The sequence below is a fragment of the Epinephelus fuscoguttatus genome, linkage group LG8 (assembly GCF_011397635.1).
Source record: "Epinephelus fuscoguttatus linkage group LG8, E.fuscoguttatus.final_Chr_v1".
NCBI lineage: Eukaryota > Metazoa > Chordata > Actinopteri > Perciformes > Serranidae > Epinephelus > Epinephelus fuscoguttatus.
The window spans coordinates 20844189-20863857 of NC_064759.1; the positions used below are offsets into that span (position 1 = coordinate 20844189).

A 19669-nucleotide genomic window follows, 5' to 3' on the forward strand; every position below is an offset into this window, starting at 1 on the left:
ACAAAATAAATAAAACACTTAATGGAGAATTCTGTGTAAGTGTAAATGTGTCATATAGAGATTTATCAGAACCACATTATCAAAAACATCTTGCGTGACTCAACCCCAAAAACGGACAACGTAACAAAGCAGCAACACTTTCTCTGTTCTAGGTCAACCGTTTCCCCTTCATACGGTATTGCTACACATTCCAGCATGGCACTATTGCGTGTATTTAAAGAAGTTGTGAGAATCACTGCAGCAGAGCTGACCTATGACCCGTGCCACCAGACACAGAATGACAGTGACGGTGACGAAGGTCCAGTTCCAGGCGTGAGGTCCGTCCACCGTGGCCACACCCAGAAAGATGAAGATCAGTGTCTCACTGACGCTGCTCCACATTTTCAGAAAGTACTTGATGGTGGTGTGGGACTTGTGGGATATGTTGGCCTCTACATAGGGTCGCATCACCGCTCCGCATGCTATTAACCTGGAAGGAGCAGAGACAAAGGTGTGCTCAGAGGAGATATGTATACATTTTTGGATGTAATCAAAATGAAACACTGTTTAACATATCATTAAAATGAAGCTAAGTAATCTACAAATTGCAGAGGAATGCCACCTTAGAAGAAGTGGTAGCTTTACTTGCATTATCAGTGATGACAGAGTTTTCCACTAAAGGAGAGCTGTATATCCGGCCTGAGTTCCACACTGACTTTGGAAACATGTGACGTCAAGATGTCTACCTCCCCGTCTGGTGACCACTTCTCTATTCCATTCTGCTGTCATGCAGTGTTTCTATGTTAAAACTGTAGAGGCCAGAAATGACCGTAATTCATATCCCATTAGCCACAGCAGCTGCTCAACATTCACCCGCCTCTCCCCCTCCATGTCAATATTGGTTTGGTTTTCAGGGCTTTAGGGAAATGATGAAAGGAATTCAGAGAAGTAAGCTGCTTTACTTCTTCATAAACACCTCCACAAATCTAGTTTTTGATGTGAGGTGCAAGAAGACAGCCACAGGCTTTGGAAGAAATCGTCCTTGAAGCTACGTGTCCTCCGGCCATGACTCAGAGGGGACACTCAGTATATCATCACCTCCTGTCTGCAACATCAATAACTCTGAGCACCATATACAGAAAATGTACTGAAACTACTGGAAGAGCTTATGAGAAATGGCGCCTCAGGGGATGTTGAGAAGCCAATAAATTGAGGCTGGGTTTAGGTGACGTTGGATCAGTTTAATTCATTACACCACTGGTTATAGCGAATGTAAAAAGCTACGATTTACAGCTGAGTTACTGTCGCAGAGGAAAGACTGAAATAGATTTTCCCTGCAGTTTCAAGGTTCTATATAGAGTATGACATCTCATCGCTGAGGAAGGATCCACATATTAAAAACATGTGATACAAGAGGGACGTCCCTGAAACAGCTGGAGTATTTCACAGATACCAGAGAGCACACTGGACACACTTGATCCTAAATTTGTAAATGCAGATCCTATGGAGTAGTAAAAGCCTATATGCCTATAAATGTATGCCAATAAAAGAAACCAATTAGGGTTTATGCTCAAAATTCAGGTTGTTTTTGGTGAAATTTGGTAAAAGCAGAAAATGATTAACCATACATTCACACCCCAAAAGGAAAATAATACTACGAACTAAATAAAGCGGTGGCAAAGTGACGTTTCACTTGTACAGAAATAACACATTTAAGTCTATTTATATAACCATCACCCAAACTTACGCCATGATGCCAGAGAGGTGGAACATCTCAGCTGACAGGTAGGCCATGTAGCTGTACACAAAGACAAAAAGTGGCTCTATGACACGTGTGTGGGAGGTGAAGCGTGATGTGAAGGCGGCCAGGATCCCATAGATGGCTCCCACTAGGACACCACCCAACGCAACCACCAGGAAGGAGATGACTCCCAGGAAACAGTCCACCACTGTCACCGTGCCAGCACCTGCAAACTCCTCAAACAGGTGGTATAACACCTAGGAGAGGAGGAGTAAATGGTTGTGAATAGGTAACAATAGAAACAAAGCAACAGGGTGTTGTTAGGATGACTCTAGTGTGTTTCATAAACCTTCACTTTGTGGATGTATTGATTCTGAGACTGTGTTCAAAAGAGGAGTATAGAATAAAGATGTCACGATGAATGTGCTTTTAAAATAGATTTGGCTACATGCAGAAAAAAAGACAGGATAAATGTCAGAGCAGACCACAAATCCACAACTAAAGGTAAATCATGACAGACTGGTGATTTGAAAAACTGTTAAGCCAGCAGACGTGTTGTCAGGTTCTGTCTTAGTTCTTACTGAACATAATTCTGGATATGTAAAGACTGAGTACATCCTTTAACTGTTCTGCAAGGAGCAGTTAAAGGATGTACAATTGTGCCAAATGGATAAAAAGATACTTCTGCACTGTACCAAGCCTTTGCTAAGTATCTCATTATGGGGATCTACACACTCCGAGAATGCCAGAGAGGCTAATCATGCAGATCAACTGCCAACCGCTCCGAGGCTGATGTGCTCTGCTTTGACTCTCACAAGAGCATGTACTCAAAACTGCCTGTGCCAATGATGGCATGGTGCCGCCCGGCTTGTTCAACTGTGCGCTGGAGCCAAACTTGTAGCTGAACATATGACCTGGAGACAGTGGGCAGATGTCCTGGTGATGGAGCAGATTTCTGGAAACATTTAGCACAGTTTTTACTTCAAGTGTTGTGACAGATGATGTCAAAAAAAACTGGCTGGTGAAGCTGAAGTTGGTGCATCAGATAGCTATGGTGCTAGCATTGTCAGTAACTTGATACTGTAGGTGGTGCTGTTCGTGTACAGGCCAACTGCTGTGCTGTGAGCTGAGGATTATTATGTGCTGAACGACTTGCAAGTGGATCACTTGCTGTGTGTCGACAGCTTAAGTCCAACTATAAGGTTTAAAAAAATATTCACTTAATACACAACCTGATCTGACAATAACACCCAGTGACTGAGTTTTTAGCTGCTTCACAAACTGCTGAGCTTAACACCAAATTTCTAATTTGTGTCAATGGGAAGCCTTCTGGGTGGCAAGTTTTACAAATGACTTGATGATGGTCTACATAAGGAGACTACGCTGTTTCTTTCTGGACATCAGAGTTTCACCTGCCACCCAATTACAGCTCTGATAATGATATATAAGTTTGTCAGGGCTACAATCAAAGGTTTATACCTAAGCATACCATATGCATTCTTGACTGAGAACTAGGGATGCCACTCAAGTTTTATGCCTCCAATTTCGATTATTATTATTTAATATTGAGTATCACCCAATACAGAGTCCTGATCCAATACTTCTTTCTTCCTAGATAGTAGAGCTGCACAGTGCAAACTTCAAGTACATTAAAGTTATTAAAAATCAATCCAGTGAATATGCTCGGCAACTGAAAAGCTCTACCATGCATTAATAAAAAGAGGCTGGATCCAAGCTGTTCCGTAATCTTATTATTTTAAAAAAAACAAACAAACAAACAAAAAAAACAAACACCTAAATAAAAAAATCCTTTCTGTAATCATTTTGGCTTTGTTGCTGTCTGAAGGGGAATTTATCTCTCCCTTTAATTCCCCAGTGAGAGAGTATTCTCCAGTGTTTGTTGCTTCCATGCAGTCTTTGCCTGTGTTACCTGAATGAACTGTATTCAACTGAGTGTTTATTTTTGATGTCTGTACTTTTTTTTACGCCAATTACATCAATTAATTGCTCTCATTGTTTTTTTGCTCGTGGGGCTTTTGTTACACTTGCAGTAGCATGATGAGCACCTGTGGTGAAACACTGTGTACCATAGATAAAAAACAGGCAAAACGCAAGATACTCTCTCACACTGAGATGAAATAAAACACATGCACATGACTTAGGTAAATAACCTAAATAAACAGTCTCAGAACAAAGAATATTTGCCTCCCTTTCATGTCTATTCAGCATGAGCAAAGTATAAAACATTTGCTTGCAGTGGAAAGGCAAATTTGCATCTTCATATTGTGTGGTTTTCAACTTTGGTGAACACCGACTGGCGAAGTCACAGCCTTAACCAATGGCGAAGCAGTATGTGTCCAAGACAAACTGATTTTTGTTGTGTCTAACCAGCCAATACCATATGATACTGACCATGAAAATCACAAACTGCCCTAAATAAGAGATGTGGCCTGGCTGGCAGTAAGTTGGGAGACAGGGATGGAAAATAAGAACACTGTAACATCATATTTTGCTGTATTAGCTAGCAAGCTAGCTTTCCATCATATCAGGCACTGCCCACATTCAGCACGAATATCGCAACAACGAGCAATAGTCACTCACTTGCCTGCATTCGCTCATGTGTGACCATGCCCTCATACTGTATTTTGCTGTTGTTTATGGTGTGTGGTGTTTGCCACAAACACAGAGTGGAGAGACAGATGGACAATCGAGATCTTTGAGATCAGATTGGGATATCCCTTCTAAGACGTGCTTCTAATCTACCAGTCTACCACATATTTCCTGTCCTGGTAACTCACCACAGTGACAGCATCATTGAGCAGTGATTCACCAAACACCAGGATGTGCAACAGTTCATTGATGTGTATCTCCTCAAACACAGCTAGCACAGCGACAGGATCCACAGCTGAGATGATAGAGCCAAACAGCAGACAGGGCAGCAGGTCTATCTGGTGGAGATTGGATGGATTGGCCGGCTGGATCTGACACACAGCATACAGCAGACCACCAATGAAGAAGGCGTTCCACAAGGTCCCCACAACAGCAAACATCAGGATGGTGCCGAGGTTCTCCATGAAGGGACGGATGGGCAGGAAGTAGCCGGCATCCAGGATGATTGGTGGCAGCAGGCAGAGGAAGAACAATCTGGAGTCCAGCACGGGGGGTACCTTTTCTCCAGCTAGTTTGATGAGCCCCCCGACCAGCAGACCCACCGTAATCAATAGGCAGCTCTCTGGCACGATACCGGACAGACGTGGAATCAGGTGGAACCCTGGGATAATGGAATGAAAAAAAGATAAGATGCAATGTCATGGAGAGAGACAAAGAACAAGAATGAGGGAGCGATTTATCTGGAAATCAATTAATGGACTCATTGCTTAAGGCCTTAACAGTATCTGTGATGCTCTGTGTGTTTGTTTGTGTTTGTGTGTGTCTCTGAGTGATGAGTGAGTTAGGACTATCTGGAATTGTTCCCATTGGTTTTCATTTTACAAAAAGCAACACTACAAAGGCAAACTGAATACTGTCAACTCCACAAGAACAATCAGCTGTGACAAACCACACTTCAGTGATTACAGGCACCACCCTGGTGCCAAATTTAACTTTTGCAGAGTTCTTAAGAAATTTCAGCATAAACCAGTATTTTGTGTTCGTAGGAAATGCAGAAGGAAAAACTTCTGATTTTGCATAGGTTATGCAGACATGTCAGAGCTTGCCTGCCCTTAAGTGCTCACTAGAACTACGACCTGTCTGTAACACAAACCAGCCACAGATATTCTCAGCCTGTGTTTAACACCTGAATAAAATGGTATCTCTGGCCTTTGAGCTGAAGGCTGGGTAAACAACACTGTGTGTGTGTGTGTGTGTGTGTGTGTGTGTGTGTGTGTGTGTGTGTGTATTGTGTCGTGTGAAGGTACTGGTATGACATATAGCCAACACAATAGCCTTGTGAATTCTTAAAGGAAAACATGGAAATAATATGCAAAACATTTACTGTAGACAGATCTCACATGACATGTTCAGCAAGTCAAGGCTGCCGTAATCCCACATTTAGGAGGTGAGTTTTAGAAAAAGAAAATGCTCCCAGTCAAACAAAAATACAATCTTTCAGCTTCCATTTGTCTTCTCTTTTACATACTAATCCAATTCTGGAGGAGTTCCACATAATTGAAATAACCTTATGCAATTATCTACTATTACTCAAGGCTGCATGGCTCACATGTCACAGCACAAGCGGCTCTGCAGGGATCTCCGAGAGATTGTTAATGTTAATGTCTTTACAAGCAGTGAGACTTACCGCCTAACTACAGACAAAAGCTGCTTGACTTTAAAAGGCTGTCTTTTTGACTTGAAAAAGGCTGGCACGACATGGGTAACTTAGTTAATATGGGTCTAAAAATACCATCACTCCTGAGCTGCTGAGAAGTTTGACATGAATCTCTAAACACAGACAAGGCTACATATACACACAGTGAGGTGACGGAAAAACTGCAGCCTGCATAACTAGTTAGCAAAAGAAGGTGAAGATTTCACAGAGACCACAGCATGCATCCCATAGTGAGAAGTCTTTCCTCGGCTATATTTACAGTACACTACAGCAGCACACGGACATGTCATCTTCCAGCTGGCACGGTACCTGCTGACGACATGCTGCATTAACACTCACACACAAACACACAAAGAAATATGAACCAAATAAGGCTACATGCTCACACACAAGCTAAACAATCTTCTAGGGGCAGATAAAGAATGGCATATCATGGTGAAACTTAATCTGCCAGCACTGCAAATAATACTGCCACTACAATAAACTTTGAATTTGACTTTTAATTTTTAATGTTTGAGTTATGTGCAACACGATCTCTGATGGTACACGCTCACATGTTGGCACCTGCTTTCAATGCCTCAAAAGGATTCAATGCCCTTGTGAATGGTACAATGAGAGCTGTATTTTGCAGTCAGTGTGCGAGTGTTTTTATGAGAGGCAGACGCAGAGGGCCTGACATGCTAATTGAGACATGTCAACAAGTTGTTCCTCATATCCACCCTGAGCTGCAGCTATTCTTTGGAAATATGTGGTCCACCCACCCCTATAATCTTATTTTTAAATGGATGAATAGAATTTTAGCCCATGTTGCTTTGTGAAGCTTGGATCAAAGCACCCACAGCAGCACACACGTTAAATTATCAAAAAGCAGCACGGCTACAAAGTGAGCTCTTCAAGACAAGAGTGGACGGTGCAGTGACAGCAGCACCATCTGCCACAGTAGCCACAGGGTGTGTTCCCTCCTGAGCCAATAGGGGTAGGGCAGGCAGGTGAACAGCTCGGGCCTGCTCCAGTTTGCTTACGTCTGCAGACTGAGGATAGTGGAGCAGCTAATTAATATTCACTTATGACCACATTGCACAGTTCGTTATGCGATGGCCAGGTCTTGCACACATGCTGCCAGAAAACAAGAATTACCACTGAAAGTCACGACATAAAAGATGGAATGTTGCAGAGCTTTGTCCAAAGAGTATGTCAAAGTATCAGAAGTTCTCTGAGGGAATTCAAGACATCTGAGGTAGGGGGAGGGGTGTCCATACTTGGGCAGCTTGAGGACAACACTATTAGTGTTTCAGCACAGAGGCTCAACAAGTGCATGTCTGTGGATTATGCAGCTGCATTCAGTTGTAGCTCTGAAGCTTTGAGGAAAGATAGCGAGGGAGTCTTTATCTTAAATGGTCTGATCTAAGGAGACCTAATTTTCCCACTGCGAGATGTCAGAGACTGAGCGCTCTTCTTTTTCCAATGCACTTTATTGGAAAACTGGCACCACCCACAGCTCCATAGAGGCTTAGCAGCCAGGTGGGCTGACAAAAGATATTCTGTGATAACTGCTTGAAACACAGTAAATAGAAACCTTCTGTGCGCACCCCCCCCCCCCCCGATGGCTTACATGGCAAGCAGGATGTAAATTCCACAGCTTGTAGCTTGTTCTGAGACTATCAACTGCACACAGTCTCTTCAGAGGAGACTCTAGGCTTCAAAATGAGAGCTAAATTAGCACCATGAATTACCACATTAATGTGCACAACATCTCAACCCCCTATAGACACTGCTACATAATTAAGAGGCCGTGTCTAAGCGTTTGAGACTTCAACACTGCACAGATCTCTGCTAAGAATGGATGACACCAGATAACGCAAGTGGGCCGGCACACCTCCAGTTGGCTAATTGGTTCCCAGCTGAACAGAATAGATTACAGTGACAGGCCTTCCACGGGATTTATACTCATAATAGCATTTTATGTGATTCTGCCAGTAACTGAGAGCTAATATCTGTTTGTTATCACCTTGCTTTATTACAATTGACTGTCAACACCTGCAAAGAATTCAATTAGTCCCCTTTTAACAATTTGGCTTTAGCAGAACATCATGTATGTACATGAGGTCTGCTAAATACCACATGCATGTAGCATTTGCCTTAATGGAAGACACGCATGTCCGGCCGGTGGCAAACTGACAGAGGGCAGCAGACTTCAACGCACACAACAAGGTGTTATGAGATCCATGGAAACACGATCTGCTAACAAAGAGTGTTTACCTTTTCAAGCCATCGGGAGCCTTGTGCTCTACATTTCTGAGCAAACATATTGCATATGTATGCTATGCACTGGAAGAATAAACAGTCTCTGTCAACAGCTGACAACAAGTGAGGTCCACATCTTAAAGAAACTGAAATAGTCCAAGAAGAGAGCAAGCAGCTTCCAACTACAATCTATAAGGGGTGTAATTTAATCCTAATAATCAAGTTATAGCATGCCTACAGTATGTGTAGGGGAAATTACAGAATGGAATGCTCTTTATGACGCAACTCAGACAACTTGCCTAGAAACACATGCTTGTTTTCAGCAGTGTCCACAGGGAGTACTTGCAGTGGCTTCGCAAATCCATAAACCCAAACATTTACACCTGGGAGTGGCCTAGTTAGACAAACTTCATCTGTTGGCCCATGAGCAGCCAGAGGGAGAACTCCTGGTCACGCAGAGCATTTTTACACTCACTTTAAGACTTGCCCATACTTCAAAGTTCTACTTAAAAGACTCAAGTAAAACTGAATTCAAACAGTGGCATGGAAACCAAGAGGGAGTATTATTAGAAGACGAGGAGTCCCATGTTCCCTTGTGTTAAGTGTTCTTCCGAGTGACATTAAGTAATGAGCATGAGCCAGGGTGCTTTTGGCTTCCAGCTTTCACTCTTTGAATCACGATCCATAAATAAAGGCCACAGTGGACTGGCATTGGAAGCTTAATCAGGCAATTACAAAATGACAGGCATATGATGACTGTGACAGGCTCTTTTTTTTAATATCTGAGTATCAACACATCATATCAGGTTCTGTTGGGGTTTTCCTGCCAATATTATCACTCACCATCTTTTCATATCATAGCAAAGCCTGGCAATTCTCATTACTTCAATATAAGATCTAGGGCTGGGCGGTATACCAGTTCATACCAAAAACCGGTATTTATTTTCATTATGATATGAATTTTTCATATACCGCAATACCGGTGAATAGCCCAAAAAACATCCGGAATGTGCACGGCGGGAAAGTGCTTCAGTGGGGACCCATTTCACCGCTGCACACCACAGGCACACTTGAGTGGGTGAGAGTGAGAGCACAGAGAAAAGTTTAGAGGCGAAAATGGCTGCCGGAGAGTCCTGAAAGTGACGACCCAGAAAAACTCATACCAAAAAGAGCAATGTTCCCCCTATATGCAGCTAGCAGTGGCACACCACTGTTTACAATTCTCCTCTTCTCTCTGTTTCGCCCTGACACCTAACCCTAGCCCTAAGCCACACACCCACACCCACACACAGGTGAGCACACCAGAGCACAGCTCGGGCCACATTTTCCTGACCGAAGCTGACCCGCCCCAAGTCTGAGCATGGCACTTATGGAGTGGAGCCTGTGTTGCGTTCAGGCGTTGTCATGTAAATAACAAATTCCGGCATTTGAATAGGCCATAGCACAACACAGCAGCATGTCAGGTCGGCCGAACACGAGCAAAATACCGTCCAATACTGTGAAACCAATATGATTTAAAAAAAAAAAACAAAAAACTGTGATATGAAAATTTTGTCATACCGCCCAGCCCTAATAAGATCTTAAATCTTCACAGCACCAGAGCTTACATTCTTGAGTCTGTAAACTTTGCAAAAATAGTAGTTTGCACTCAGGCTCGCCCCAGCAGAAGCGGTGGAACAATACTCAGCAGCTCACAGGAATTTCTTTTCACACCTCTAGGATAGAAAATACTTAAACTGTTTGAATGTCACAACTTTGCAAAAGAAAAAAAAAAGCCATTTACACAAAACCTTCAATAAAAAGATGGACAGTGTAGCCCTTGAGGACAGAGTAAACAGGTCGTGACTGGATGGACTCAACGGATTACTGCTGGTGCCTTGAGCAACGGCACACTCAACACCGAATCCAAGAATAACATTTTAAATGACCCATTATCATTCATGGATGACCGGGAGGGACAAGTGAGGACTGTGCAAGCTGGACAACCAGGGGAATTAGACAAAAAGCCATTTCAGCATCAGTACTTCCTGTTCTAAGTGTAAAAAACCTCAACACATGCAGGACTCAGGACAAAAGGCTCAGTGGAGGAAGACTGAAACGTCCAAGCTTGGCGAAGTGGTGACAGTTAACACATTCTTTAATCTCTCTAGCATGACTCCAATTATGGGCTTCGGTACTCATCAAGTGAAGAGCCATACTGCAGGAGATAAGATACATGAAAAGGAGGGCAGTGAACTTCAAAGAATAACTCATGGCACACAGCTGCAGTGTGGCCAAGACATATGTATGAAGCATACAGGCGGTAAGTGTAATCTGTGGCAGAAAAAAAACTGTGCAAAACATCTGTAACAGTTTATATGAGCTGTAAGATCAGGAGGTTCATTTTGGCTGCTCGTCAATAATGGCAGGCACTGTGTCCTTGCCCCTCTCCCTCCTGAGAGCCTTTATGCACCAAGGTTATTGAAAACCAGTAAAGGGTAACAGCTCTTTTACTTCCGCATGTGTACCCAGCATCAGCACAGCCTGATACTTGTTACACACGATGATTTCCAAAGCAAGGAACTGTGTCCTGTTGCCAGGTGACTAATTGTTCAATGCTGGCAACCAAATCTGCAGGAGCGAGCAAGCACAAAGGAGAGAAAACATTTAAACAGTAGCTTTGTTATAGAAGGTGATTGATGATACATTTATTTGATTCTCCTCCTAGAAATGGAGACGTTAAACTGGCTGGCTGGCTTTCCAACACCATAACATATTGATGTTCACAGAGAGGTCAAGAAACACATTTATTTCAGGGTGATGTAGGCTTTGTTCCGGACAAGAGGGCCGTGTGAAAAATAAGCTTTTATGAGTCATTGTTTGATTGTTTGGAGCAGACCATTGTGCTTCTCAAGTTGCTTGCGCAAGACGAGTGTTGGTTTAAATTATTAATAACGGCCTGCTGCTGGTATATTTCAGTATGATCCTTGACGCCATATCTGCACAACAATACTGCCGGCTCACATGGGGGACTCCTCACATGATGGCTGTTTCTGAGCAACAGAACTGTGTGATCCTTACTGTAATTTACAAGCACATGTTCCACAATAACTACTGAATGGAGCACAATTCAGTGACAGAATTAAATGTCTGTTACAAGCATAAACATTGTAAATACCACCAGTAGATCTACCTTTATTAGGCTGTCTTGTGACTCACAAAAAATAGTCATGTATTATAAAGTTGACAGAGTCTAAGCCACTCATCTACTGATGAAATGAAAAACTGTGTCAACTGCAACCACTAATTGCCAGGATGTCCTTCGGCTATGACGCCTAAAATGATGACTACTGCTTGCAACCCTGTGGCACAACTACAGCTTGGATAACCATTAAACTGGTCAATATTCATTATTACTTTAAAGCCTATTTACTGAAATGTCATGAATATGGAGTAATCTTATTAAATGAGAGGCAAAGACATCTATTTCAAAGATTAAAGACATCTTTTTCTTTAAAAAAAACTTGAAACTTCTGTGCTAAGCCATAACCTAAGTAACACATTGAAAATAAGATGTGTGTTGCTTGTAACCAGACTTACAAAAAAAAAAAAAAAAAAAAAAAAGAAATAGTGAAAGTAGCCACTGTGATGTCACCCATTAGTTTGTGGAATCCTGTTTTGAAGCCTTGAGTTCACCATTTCGGATTTCTTTAAGTAAGAAGTGATCATGTTTGGACAAGAGAGTGAAGCTGTGGAGGAGCAAGGTGTGGATCAGTCTGTGAGCCCAAAGACGCAGCCTGTCACTCAAACTGTCGACGCCCTCAATTATGTGCAAACTTAAGCCTTAATAGAATGTAAATGAAGAAGTTACATAAAAAGCCCCCATTCACAAATAGATAATTTAGCTATAGAGACCAAAAACACTTTTTGTACCAGGCTGCAAACATGTTTATATGTACTGTAAAGTTGAGCATTTCAACATGGGTGTCTGTGAAGATTGACTTGCTTTTGGAGCCAGCCTCAAGTGGCCAGTAGAGGAACTGCAGTTTTTGGCACTTGGCTTCATTTTTCAGCCCCAGAGAGAGCTGCTTGTGACACATTTACTCAAGCTTTGCCAAGGGTGGGGTTTCTAATGATGTACCTGGAATCTTTCCCACACAGGCATTATCGATAAGGACAATATTATGGCCCATATCTCTTAATGGGTTAGTCAAATCCTGTAACTTTGGACTCCACACAACAATTATTGTATTACTTGAACTTACTCACAGAGAGTCATATGTCTTGTCAAAGTCTGACCAGACACTGTCTGGGTCTTAAAATGCAAATTATATTAAGCCCATTCCTGGTTGATTCTGGCACACTGCTTTAAATTTCAATTTCATTTACTAAATGCTGTGATTGAATTTAAAGAATATAGTAACTGTAATATGCAGAGCACAGTTCAACAATGATTATACAGGTGGTTTATTGGTCAACCTTGTGAAACTGATAGTGTCTCCCACCTTCGTTATCGCCTATTGTTTACCATAGATACAGCAATCCTTTAAGGAATGGGCAGGACTCTGAGTGAACCATTTACTTAGCAAACAAATGAGGTACACAACTGTGGCATTCCTGAAACACTTAATCAAGACTTAATGGATCTTAAGAAATTAAACATCTGTGCATTTGTGCATTTTGCAAATTCAAAAAACACCCTGTGAAAATAGATTTACGATCACAGTCATGTCTACTAACTACGAGGCAAAAAACTTTTCCACAGGTGTAAGAATCAGCAAGAACCAAAGGAGTGGACAAATAAATCAATAATCTGACACTGGCTTTTCACTGTATCGCAGTAAAACCAGGTTACAGCATTTTTTTTTTTAACAATGATTGATGAAATTACAGTTCTGGGCCTTACTATTAAACTGTGACAAAGGACACTTTTCTTAGCTGAAGCACTTACATGCCCACTCAAAGTGGAGTGGTTCCCTCCTGACCTCTGGAACCTGAGTGTGCCCACGCTGTCCCAGGAATTAATGAGTATAGTCTCCTGCATTTCCCCTTATACACTGCTGCTGCTGTCTTATAAACAACAAAAACACAAAATAACAAATTATCTGACTGCAATATAAATACCTGTAATTCCACTAATGTACTTCTATGTCTGTATGTGCTTGAATAGCTCTTAAAGACAAATGTAGTGAGTATAACATTAAATAATTCTCATTTGTGCCTCTAATTCCTGATACTACAAGTCTGTTAATAACAAAAGAGGCTTGCGTTGATAACAACTAGTTAAATTTGCACAGCCAAAACACAGTCGACAACCACAGTAATAAAACTGTAGCACTGCTGAGAACATGGTCATGACTATTAAATCACTGCAAGCCTCACACGGTGTGGTTGTTATTGTATCGTTTAATGAATATCTGCCATTATCTGATGCAACACGCCATAAAGTAAGATACTAACAATCAAAAATGTTCTCAAAGTATGCATTCTTGTTCAACAGATCTGTATCATGACATTACATATTAGCTAAATAATCCTTTTTATTTCTCTGACTCTGCACACTCCCTTTTGTTCACTCCTACTGACAGGAAACAAGGCTCAGGTTGCAGTCCAACTGTCACCACAACAAAAACTATTCTCAGATAACAGCACCTCTGTATGTACTGCTGTGTGGCTTTCGTGGAGTCACACTGAAGTAACACACACCTCTTCAAATTGTTTGCCCAGTTGTGAATTATGAATGGTAGGTGAGACTAACTGGACTTGTAAGACATGTTACAAGGAACCTCGCTGGAAGGAAAGGGACGACGAAACCAAACTGCTTCACAGCTATCAAAGGGAAATACTAAAAGGTGTGTCCCACCACCCACTTGTGAATTATTACTACAGAATATTGCCAGATCTTATAAAAGTGAAAGCTCTACATTAAAGCTGGTACCTGGAGAATGTTTGATGAGGCTATAAACTATTTTAAGCATTACACTTTAGAAGTGTACTCATTGTTTGAGAGTTTCTTGTTACATGCTGCATTGAAATCAAAGTGGAACAAGGTCATTTAGATAATATCTTAACAGATCCTATCAAACACATCCTTCCCCTACACAAACAAAACAAACACCGCTCATTTAATGTGGACTAAATAGCAGGTTTCCAAAGACGACTGTAGCTTTTGAGTCATAGACTGATAAAAAACATTATTACTTGTGTGTGACACTGGTCTGTAGTATGATCACAAGAGTATGTCGCCTAACGAAAAGGACCTTGCCACTTACTTTAACACTGTTAGGGGATATTCCCAGTGAAATTACGTCCCCAGGGTCTTGATTTATATAGAAAGCTTTTGCACCGGGTATAATCAATTCAAGAAAAGTACTCATGTGAAAAATAAGGACAGAAAGGCACCATGCACACTGGCAGGATTGCTTAAGAGATGAATGGATTGTGGCTGTGCTTTTAAGCTTGTAAGATATGTGGTCCATGAACGCAAATCGGACGCTGCGCCAAGGCTGAGTAGTGTTGCCGCCACATTGAGTTACCCACAGCCCATTTTCAGCCATCAGAGGGATAATCAGAGGCTTAAGTTCACCACTGTCGGCTGCTGTCAGCCCATACACTCATTCTGTCTCATTACTTTTCTCCTTCCCCTCTGCTTGCTGTACTTCCATCATTTCTTTAAGTCACTCTCCTTACCCTCATCTGTCATTTTTTACTCCGTGCCCTTGAGTTTGCGTCCTAACAGAGAGCCACCCAAGCCAGGTGGTCCCTCTCTGCCTGTCCTCTCCCTAGAGACACTGGGCTTCTCGCCCAGACAGTGAGGCAGTATCCTCCCTGGCTACAGGCTGCTGCTCAGTCAGGCCCCTGATGTCACAGGCAACTGACAAGCTGCTGGCTCTTGGAAAAAGATAGCGGGGGACAATGCAGTGTTTTGTGGACAGCACAACACGAGGAGGCACTGATGACAGAGGGAGAAACATGATGGTACTTAGAGAGAAAGAGGAAGACAGGAGAGCATCAGCAAGTGGAGAGAGGAGGAGCAACAAACGGTGTCGACAGAAAATACTACAGCAACAGAGCAAAGTGAGGAGCTGGACAGATGTCTTGCAGTCTGCACCACTGTTGTGAACAATCATAAAGTGGTACACCTCAAATTTCCCTTTGGAGACATCCATGAAAATGTCGCAAGGCTCTGGCTCACAATAGCATAGCAGGAGGTTCCCCTGTGTTGAAAGCTTGCCAAATCGTTGCTGTCAAACCTCCAGACTGCTGCACCAAGCTGCTTAGTCATCACTGTAGCAAGGAGTAAGGACGGCACTAGCAAAAGACCCCCTCTACATTAGACTGACAGATCTGATGAGTAACCTGCCTGAGCAGCAATACAGATCTATCCTGTGAGTTTCCAGCTGAATTGAGCTATTCTGGTCCAACTTGTTCTGTCAGCTCGTGGCAGCTTTAATTGGTATCCAAAATATAGACTGCTGGGTGGTCAGAGATTAAACTAAAGGGTTTGATCTTTCTGTTAATCATTGTGAGCACATCTATGACTATATGTGCAGATGTTGCAACAGCATCAAGGCTTATTTAAGTTGCTTTATCTAGGCTATCTCTGCTGTAGTTATCTGAACACAGTCTTATCTTCAACATGTGATTCAAAGAGCAGCCTAATAAAACAGACAATTGTTTTGACATGCTTGTGATAATCCCTCTGAGCAACTGCTGCAAAGTTGCCTTCAATGACAACCCCTTGTAGCATTTCCTGGACAGGCTGTGCTCCAATGCCGGGCTTCAGGCAACATAACATGAGTGACATTTACATGATACTCACCTAATTTCATTAAAGAGGCCAGCAGCACCCATAATGAGATTTCAAAGGGGGTCTGTATGTGTTCGTAGTCGAGGCTCAGCACAGGAAACGCCTTTTTAGTGTAGTTATGTGCTTTCTCGGTTGCTTTATGTTCGTTCAATTTTTCCGTGTTGCAGCTCTCCGGAGGGCTGGCAGCTCCAAGAGGGAACATGAACCCCCACAGCAGCACCAGAACCATCAGCAGGAGCAGCCCCCGCTCCGGGAGATTGGTACCGGCGCCAGCCGTGCTGTGTGAACTTTTCCTCGAAGGCATGTTGTTGAATTAAAAAAAAAAAAGGGGTGAACGAAATTAGTTGGTAAAAGTCCACTTGAAAAACAAGCAAGTTCAAGGAAGTTGAGCACAACTTCGTTACGTTAGGTTAGTTTAACGTCTTCCCCCGTCGAACATCCTAACTGACTTCAACGGTCGGTTAGCTTAAACCGAACCAGAACTCCATTGTGTCAGTTAACAGTTAGCTAGCTTGACTTCGGTGTAGCCAGGTGAACCGTCGCACCGACACAGGCCGTTGGAGGAAAGCAGGAAACGCCAAGGTGCTGGGAAGTGGGAAGAGTTTCTTTTCACAACAAGTATGTCATAAAAAGCGAACCTAACCTATGTATTTTCTTTTACAGCGGCGTTCCACAAGTTTCTGTGTCAGTGACTAACAATGTCCGCGTCGGGGGAAAGATGTCATTGTTGATGCTGGAGGCAAGCGAGACACAGCGGCATCCCCCTCCACGCCTCTCCTTCTTCTTCCCTCCGACTGCCCGAGAAACACGTCCGTGAGGCGGCGGTGCTCAGATACTGACCTTGAGGAGAAGCCACACTGCTGCCACATTGCATTTTGCCGCGCACTTAAGTATTTCAACTTTTTGATATCAGTGTCCGTGTATGCGGCATTTCCACCGTGTGTTCCCCGGGAGGACGAGACCTTGGTCGGGGGGGGGCTCTGCTCAAGAGGGAGGATGAGGAGGGAAGACTTGGGGTTTGGTCTGACCCGGCGTCACAGGCTCGTCCCAGGGTTGTCAAGGCAAGTGGCGACAGCTCCTGTCTGCGGTGGTGTTTAGCTTCATACAACCTTCAAAACGCACACCCTTTCGCGGAGGTTTGGTGGGTGGGAGGAGGAGGAGTAGAGTGAGAGGGGAGGGGGGTGGACGACTATAGTGACACCTATAGGAAAGGAGGTTTAAGGTATCTTTTGGGTAAGAAAAAGAATTATAAATGCTCAGACAATTCTCACATCTGTCCCTGAATGCTTTGTCTGTGGTGTTAATAGGAGAAATCGGATGCCGTGTCAATGTCATAGGAATGCTGCTCACCTGCTTCCAAGAGGTCAAAGGTCAGGATCAATTATAGACCACACCCCAGAGAGCACTATTTTATCCTCGAGCACACTTAACCAGACTGCTGCAAATGCTCACTGCTTTAGTATTGCCACCTTAAATCACCATGACATCCTCCCAGTTGTTACCATTGCCTCGCTGAAAACATTTCCCAGCCTATATGTTGCTTGACTGTAATCAGCTAATTACACAAATACCATTGCACAGATCAGTATTTAGCCTTTAGTTAGCCCTGGTTACATGAATCCATCCATAGACGTGTGCCCTGCCTTAATCTCAGATGATGGAAATTATGCTTGAGGACACCAGATTGCTCCATGATCTGAATACTTATTAGGCCTGATGTGACTGAGCATTATGAGCAGTAATATTCTCAATGGCTGGCTGAGGAGTGGGGGTGCATACATTTACAGAAATTGACTTTAACAGGAATAGAAAACTGGGTATTAATATCCTTCAGGGACATTATGTTTGCCTTAGAGGTCAGGAGTCAGTCTTGGCTACCAACCAGGGCACATAAAGCAAGTTCAATATATTGCGGCATACATGCATGCTGTAATGAACCAAGGGCGGAAGTGTCATTTCAACATGTAGGGGCATATGAAATGGGGAGTTTCCTCTGCCACATTTTTATGCACCGGTTTGTACATTTTGTCTTTAATTTTGCCAAAATAAAAGTTTTCTGCTACTATCAGCCCTGCAATAGTCCAGCGTGTACCCCGCCTCCCACCTAATGTCAGGTGGGATAGGTTCCAGCAAGGAGTGGCCTTGGAAAGTACTTGCATTGCAAGTTGAAAATTATGACTCAACATAACTGTGAATTTCCAAGCACACCTTCCTGATAACATCCCTTTGAAGCAGGTGTGTTGTTTTAAAATGCCTGCTTGTGTTTAATGCTACAGTCTTATTAAAACAGTAATGTTGACCCTGAGCAAGCGCAAGGGCAACCCTGCTGTTGAGCTGCAGTAGTTACTTGAGTAAATGCTTAGTTGTTGTAAAGACAGTTAATTCATGAAGTTATTTGTCAAGCAAAAATGCCAAACATTTGCTGGTTTCTGCTTCTGAAATGTGTGGAGTTTGCTGCTTTTTTATCACGTATCATAGTAAATGAAATACCTTTGGGTTGCATCAGTGATTAATCAAGAAAATATATGGCAGATTAACTAACAATGAATGCCATAGAAAATACACCAGCCTATGCACAGCCAGCTTCCACTATTGATTTTTGATAATCCAAACAACCCATTTGTCTCTTCTGTAATTTAATGTGAAATGACAGTAATTACTGTTGAGAAATGTCTCCACCTATGTATTCTAAACCGCTTTGAGTCACCAACGATCAGGCCACTAAGACCAGAAATGAAGAGACACATAGCTTGATTATAGTTTTGTGCTCAAACAGCTGCTTTCTAGACTTTTAGACAAGAGATTGGCCGGTGATGAGAAGACTAAAGGGATAATTGTTCTGAGGCAAAACGGCTAAACGCACATGAATTAGATAATGTCTAGTCCGTCAGAATGACCTGGGGTGCAGCATTAATAAGGTATGGTCAGTGTTGATAACAGTGTCCTGCAAAACACACACAAATTTACACAGCGTCACAGAGTTCAGGCGGCAAACTGTCTATGCCGTTAGTCATTTCTGTCTCAGTCTATGTCTTTATCACTCTTTATGACCGTAAGGTGCTTTATGTTTTACAGCCTCCTATTGCTGTTGGGCTAAATTGTTTCCACTGCACTAAGATACAATAAGATACTGCATGTTTATCAGGGGAAACATCAGATACCCCTGCACTGTCGTCTTTTGATGGGTGTAGACAGCCATAACTGTATACAGTATGACCTACATAGTCATCTTCAACCTGAGCTTTTGTTTGGTATACATTTCTCCTAGCTATTTGGGATCAATAGGAACCGGTAAGTATAAAAAACAAAACATTGTCAGTGATAATTAAGTTCCAATGTCCTGAAACGAGACAAGAGTAAAGTCCCAGTATCTTCAAGCACTTTTTTTGTTGTTACAGTTGCTAAAATTGGTCAAATTTGTTGCCATATCAAACTACAAATATCATTAATCATAAATCATAAATAAACAAGTTTCAAACATAAAATGTGATCAGGTTTTGGACCTTGTCCACTTTTGTGTCGGGATCAGCTGCAGACTCAGTGGTGCAGTGGAGAGTATACTCAGGTATACGGGGTATACCCACTTCTT

The 19669-nt window shown here is 42.5% G+C and overlaps 1 protein-coding gene across 2 annotated transcripts in view; it reads right to left on the reverse strand.

Moving 5' to 3' along the window:
- slc9a1a (solute carrier family 9 member A1a) overlaps positions 1-17238 on the reverse strand; it is a 40009-nt gene extending 22771 nt beyond the window's left edge. Inside the window, exons 1-4 of one of the 2 annotated variants that reach the window (XM_049582504.1) lie at positions 16093-17238; positions 4519-4991; positions 1727-1977; positions 252-469 (exon numbers count right to left, since the gene is read on the reverse strand). In XM_049582504.1, the coding sequence (XP_049438461.1) occupies positions 252-469; positions 1727-1977; positions 4519-4991; positions 16093-16384 (1234 nt within the window). In that variant the 5' untranslated portion in view covers positions 16385-17238. The remainder of the gene's footprint in view (positions 1-251; positions 470-1726; positions 1978-4518; positions 4992-16092) is intronic. The other variant, XM_049582505.1, reaches the window with a different exon arrangement.
- Between the last annotated feature and the right edge of the window lie 2431 nt (positions 17239-19669).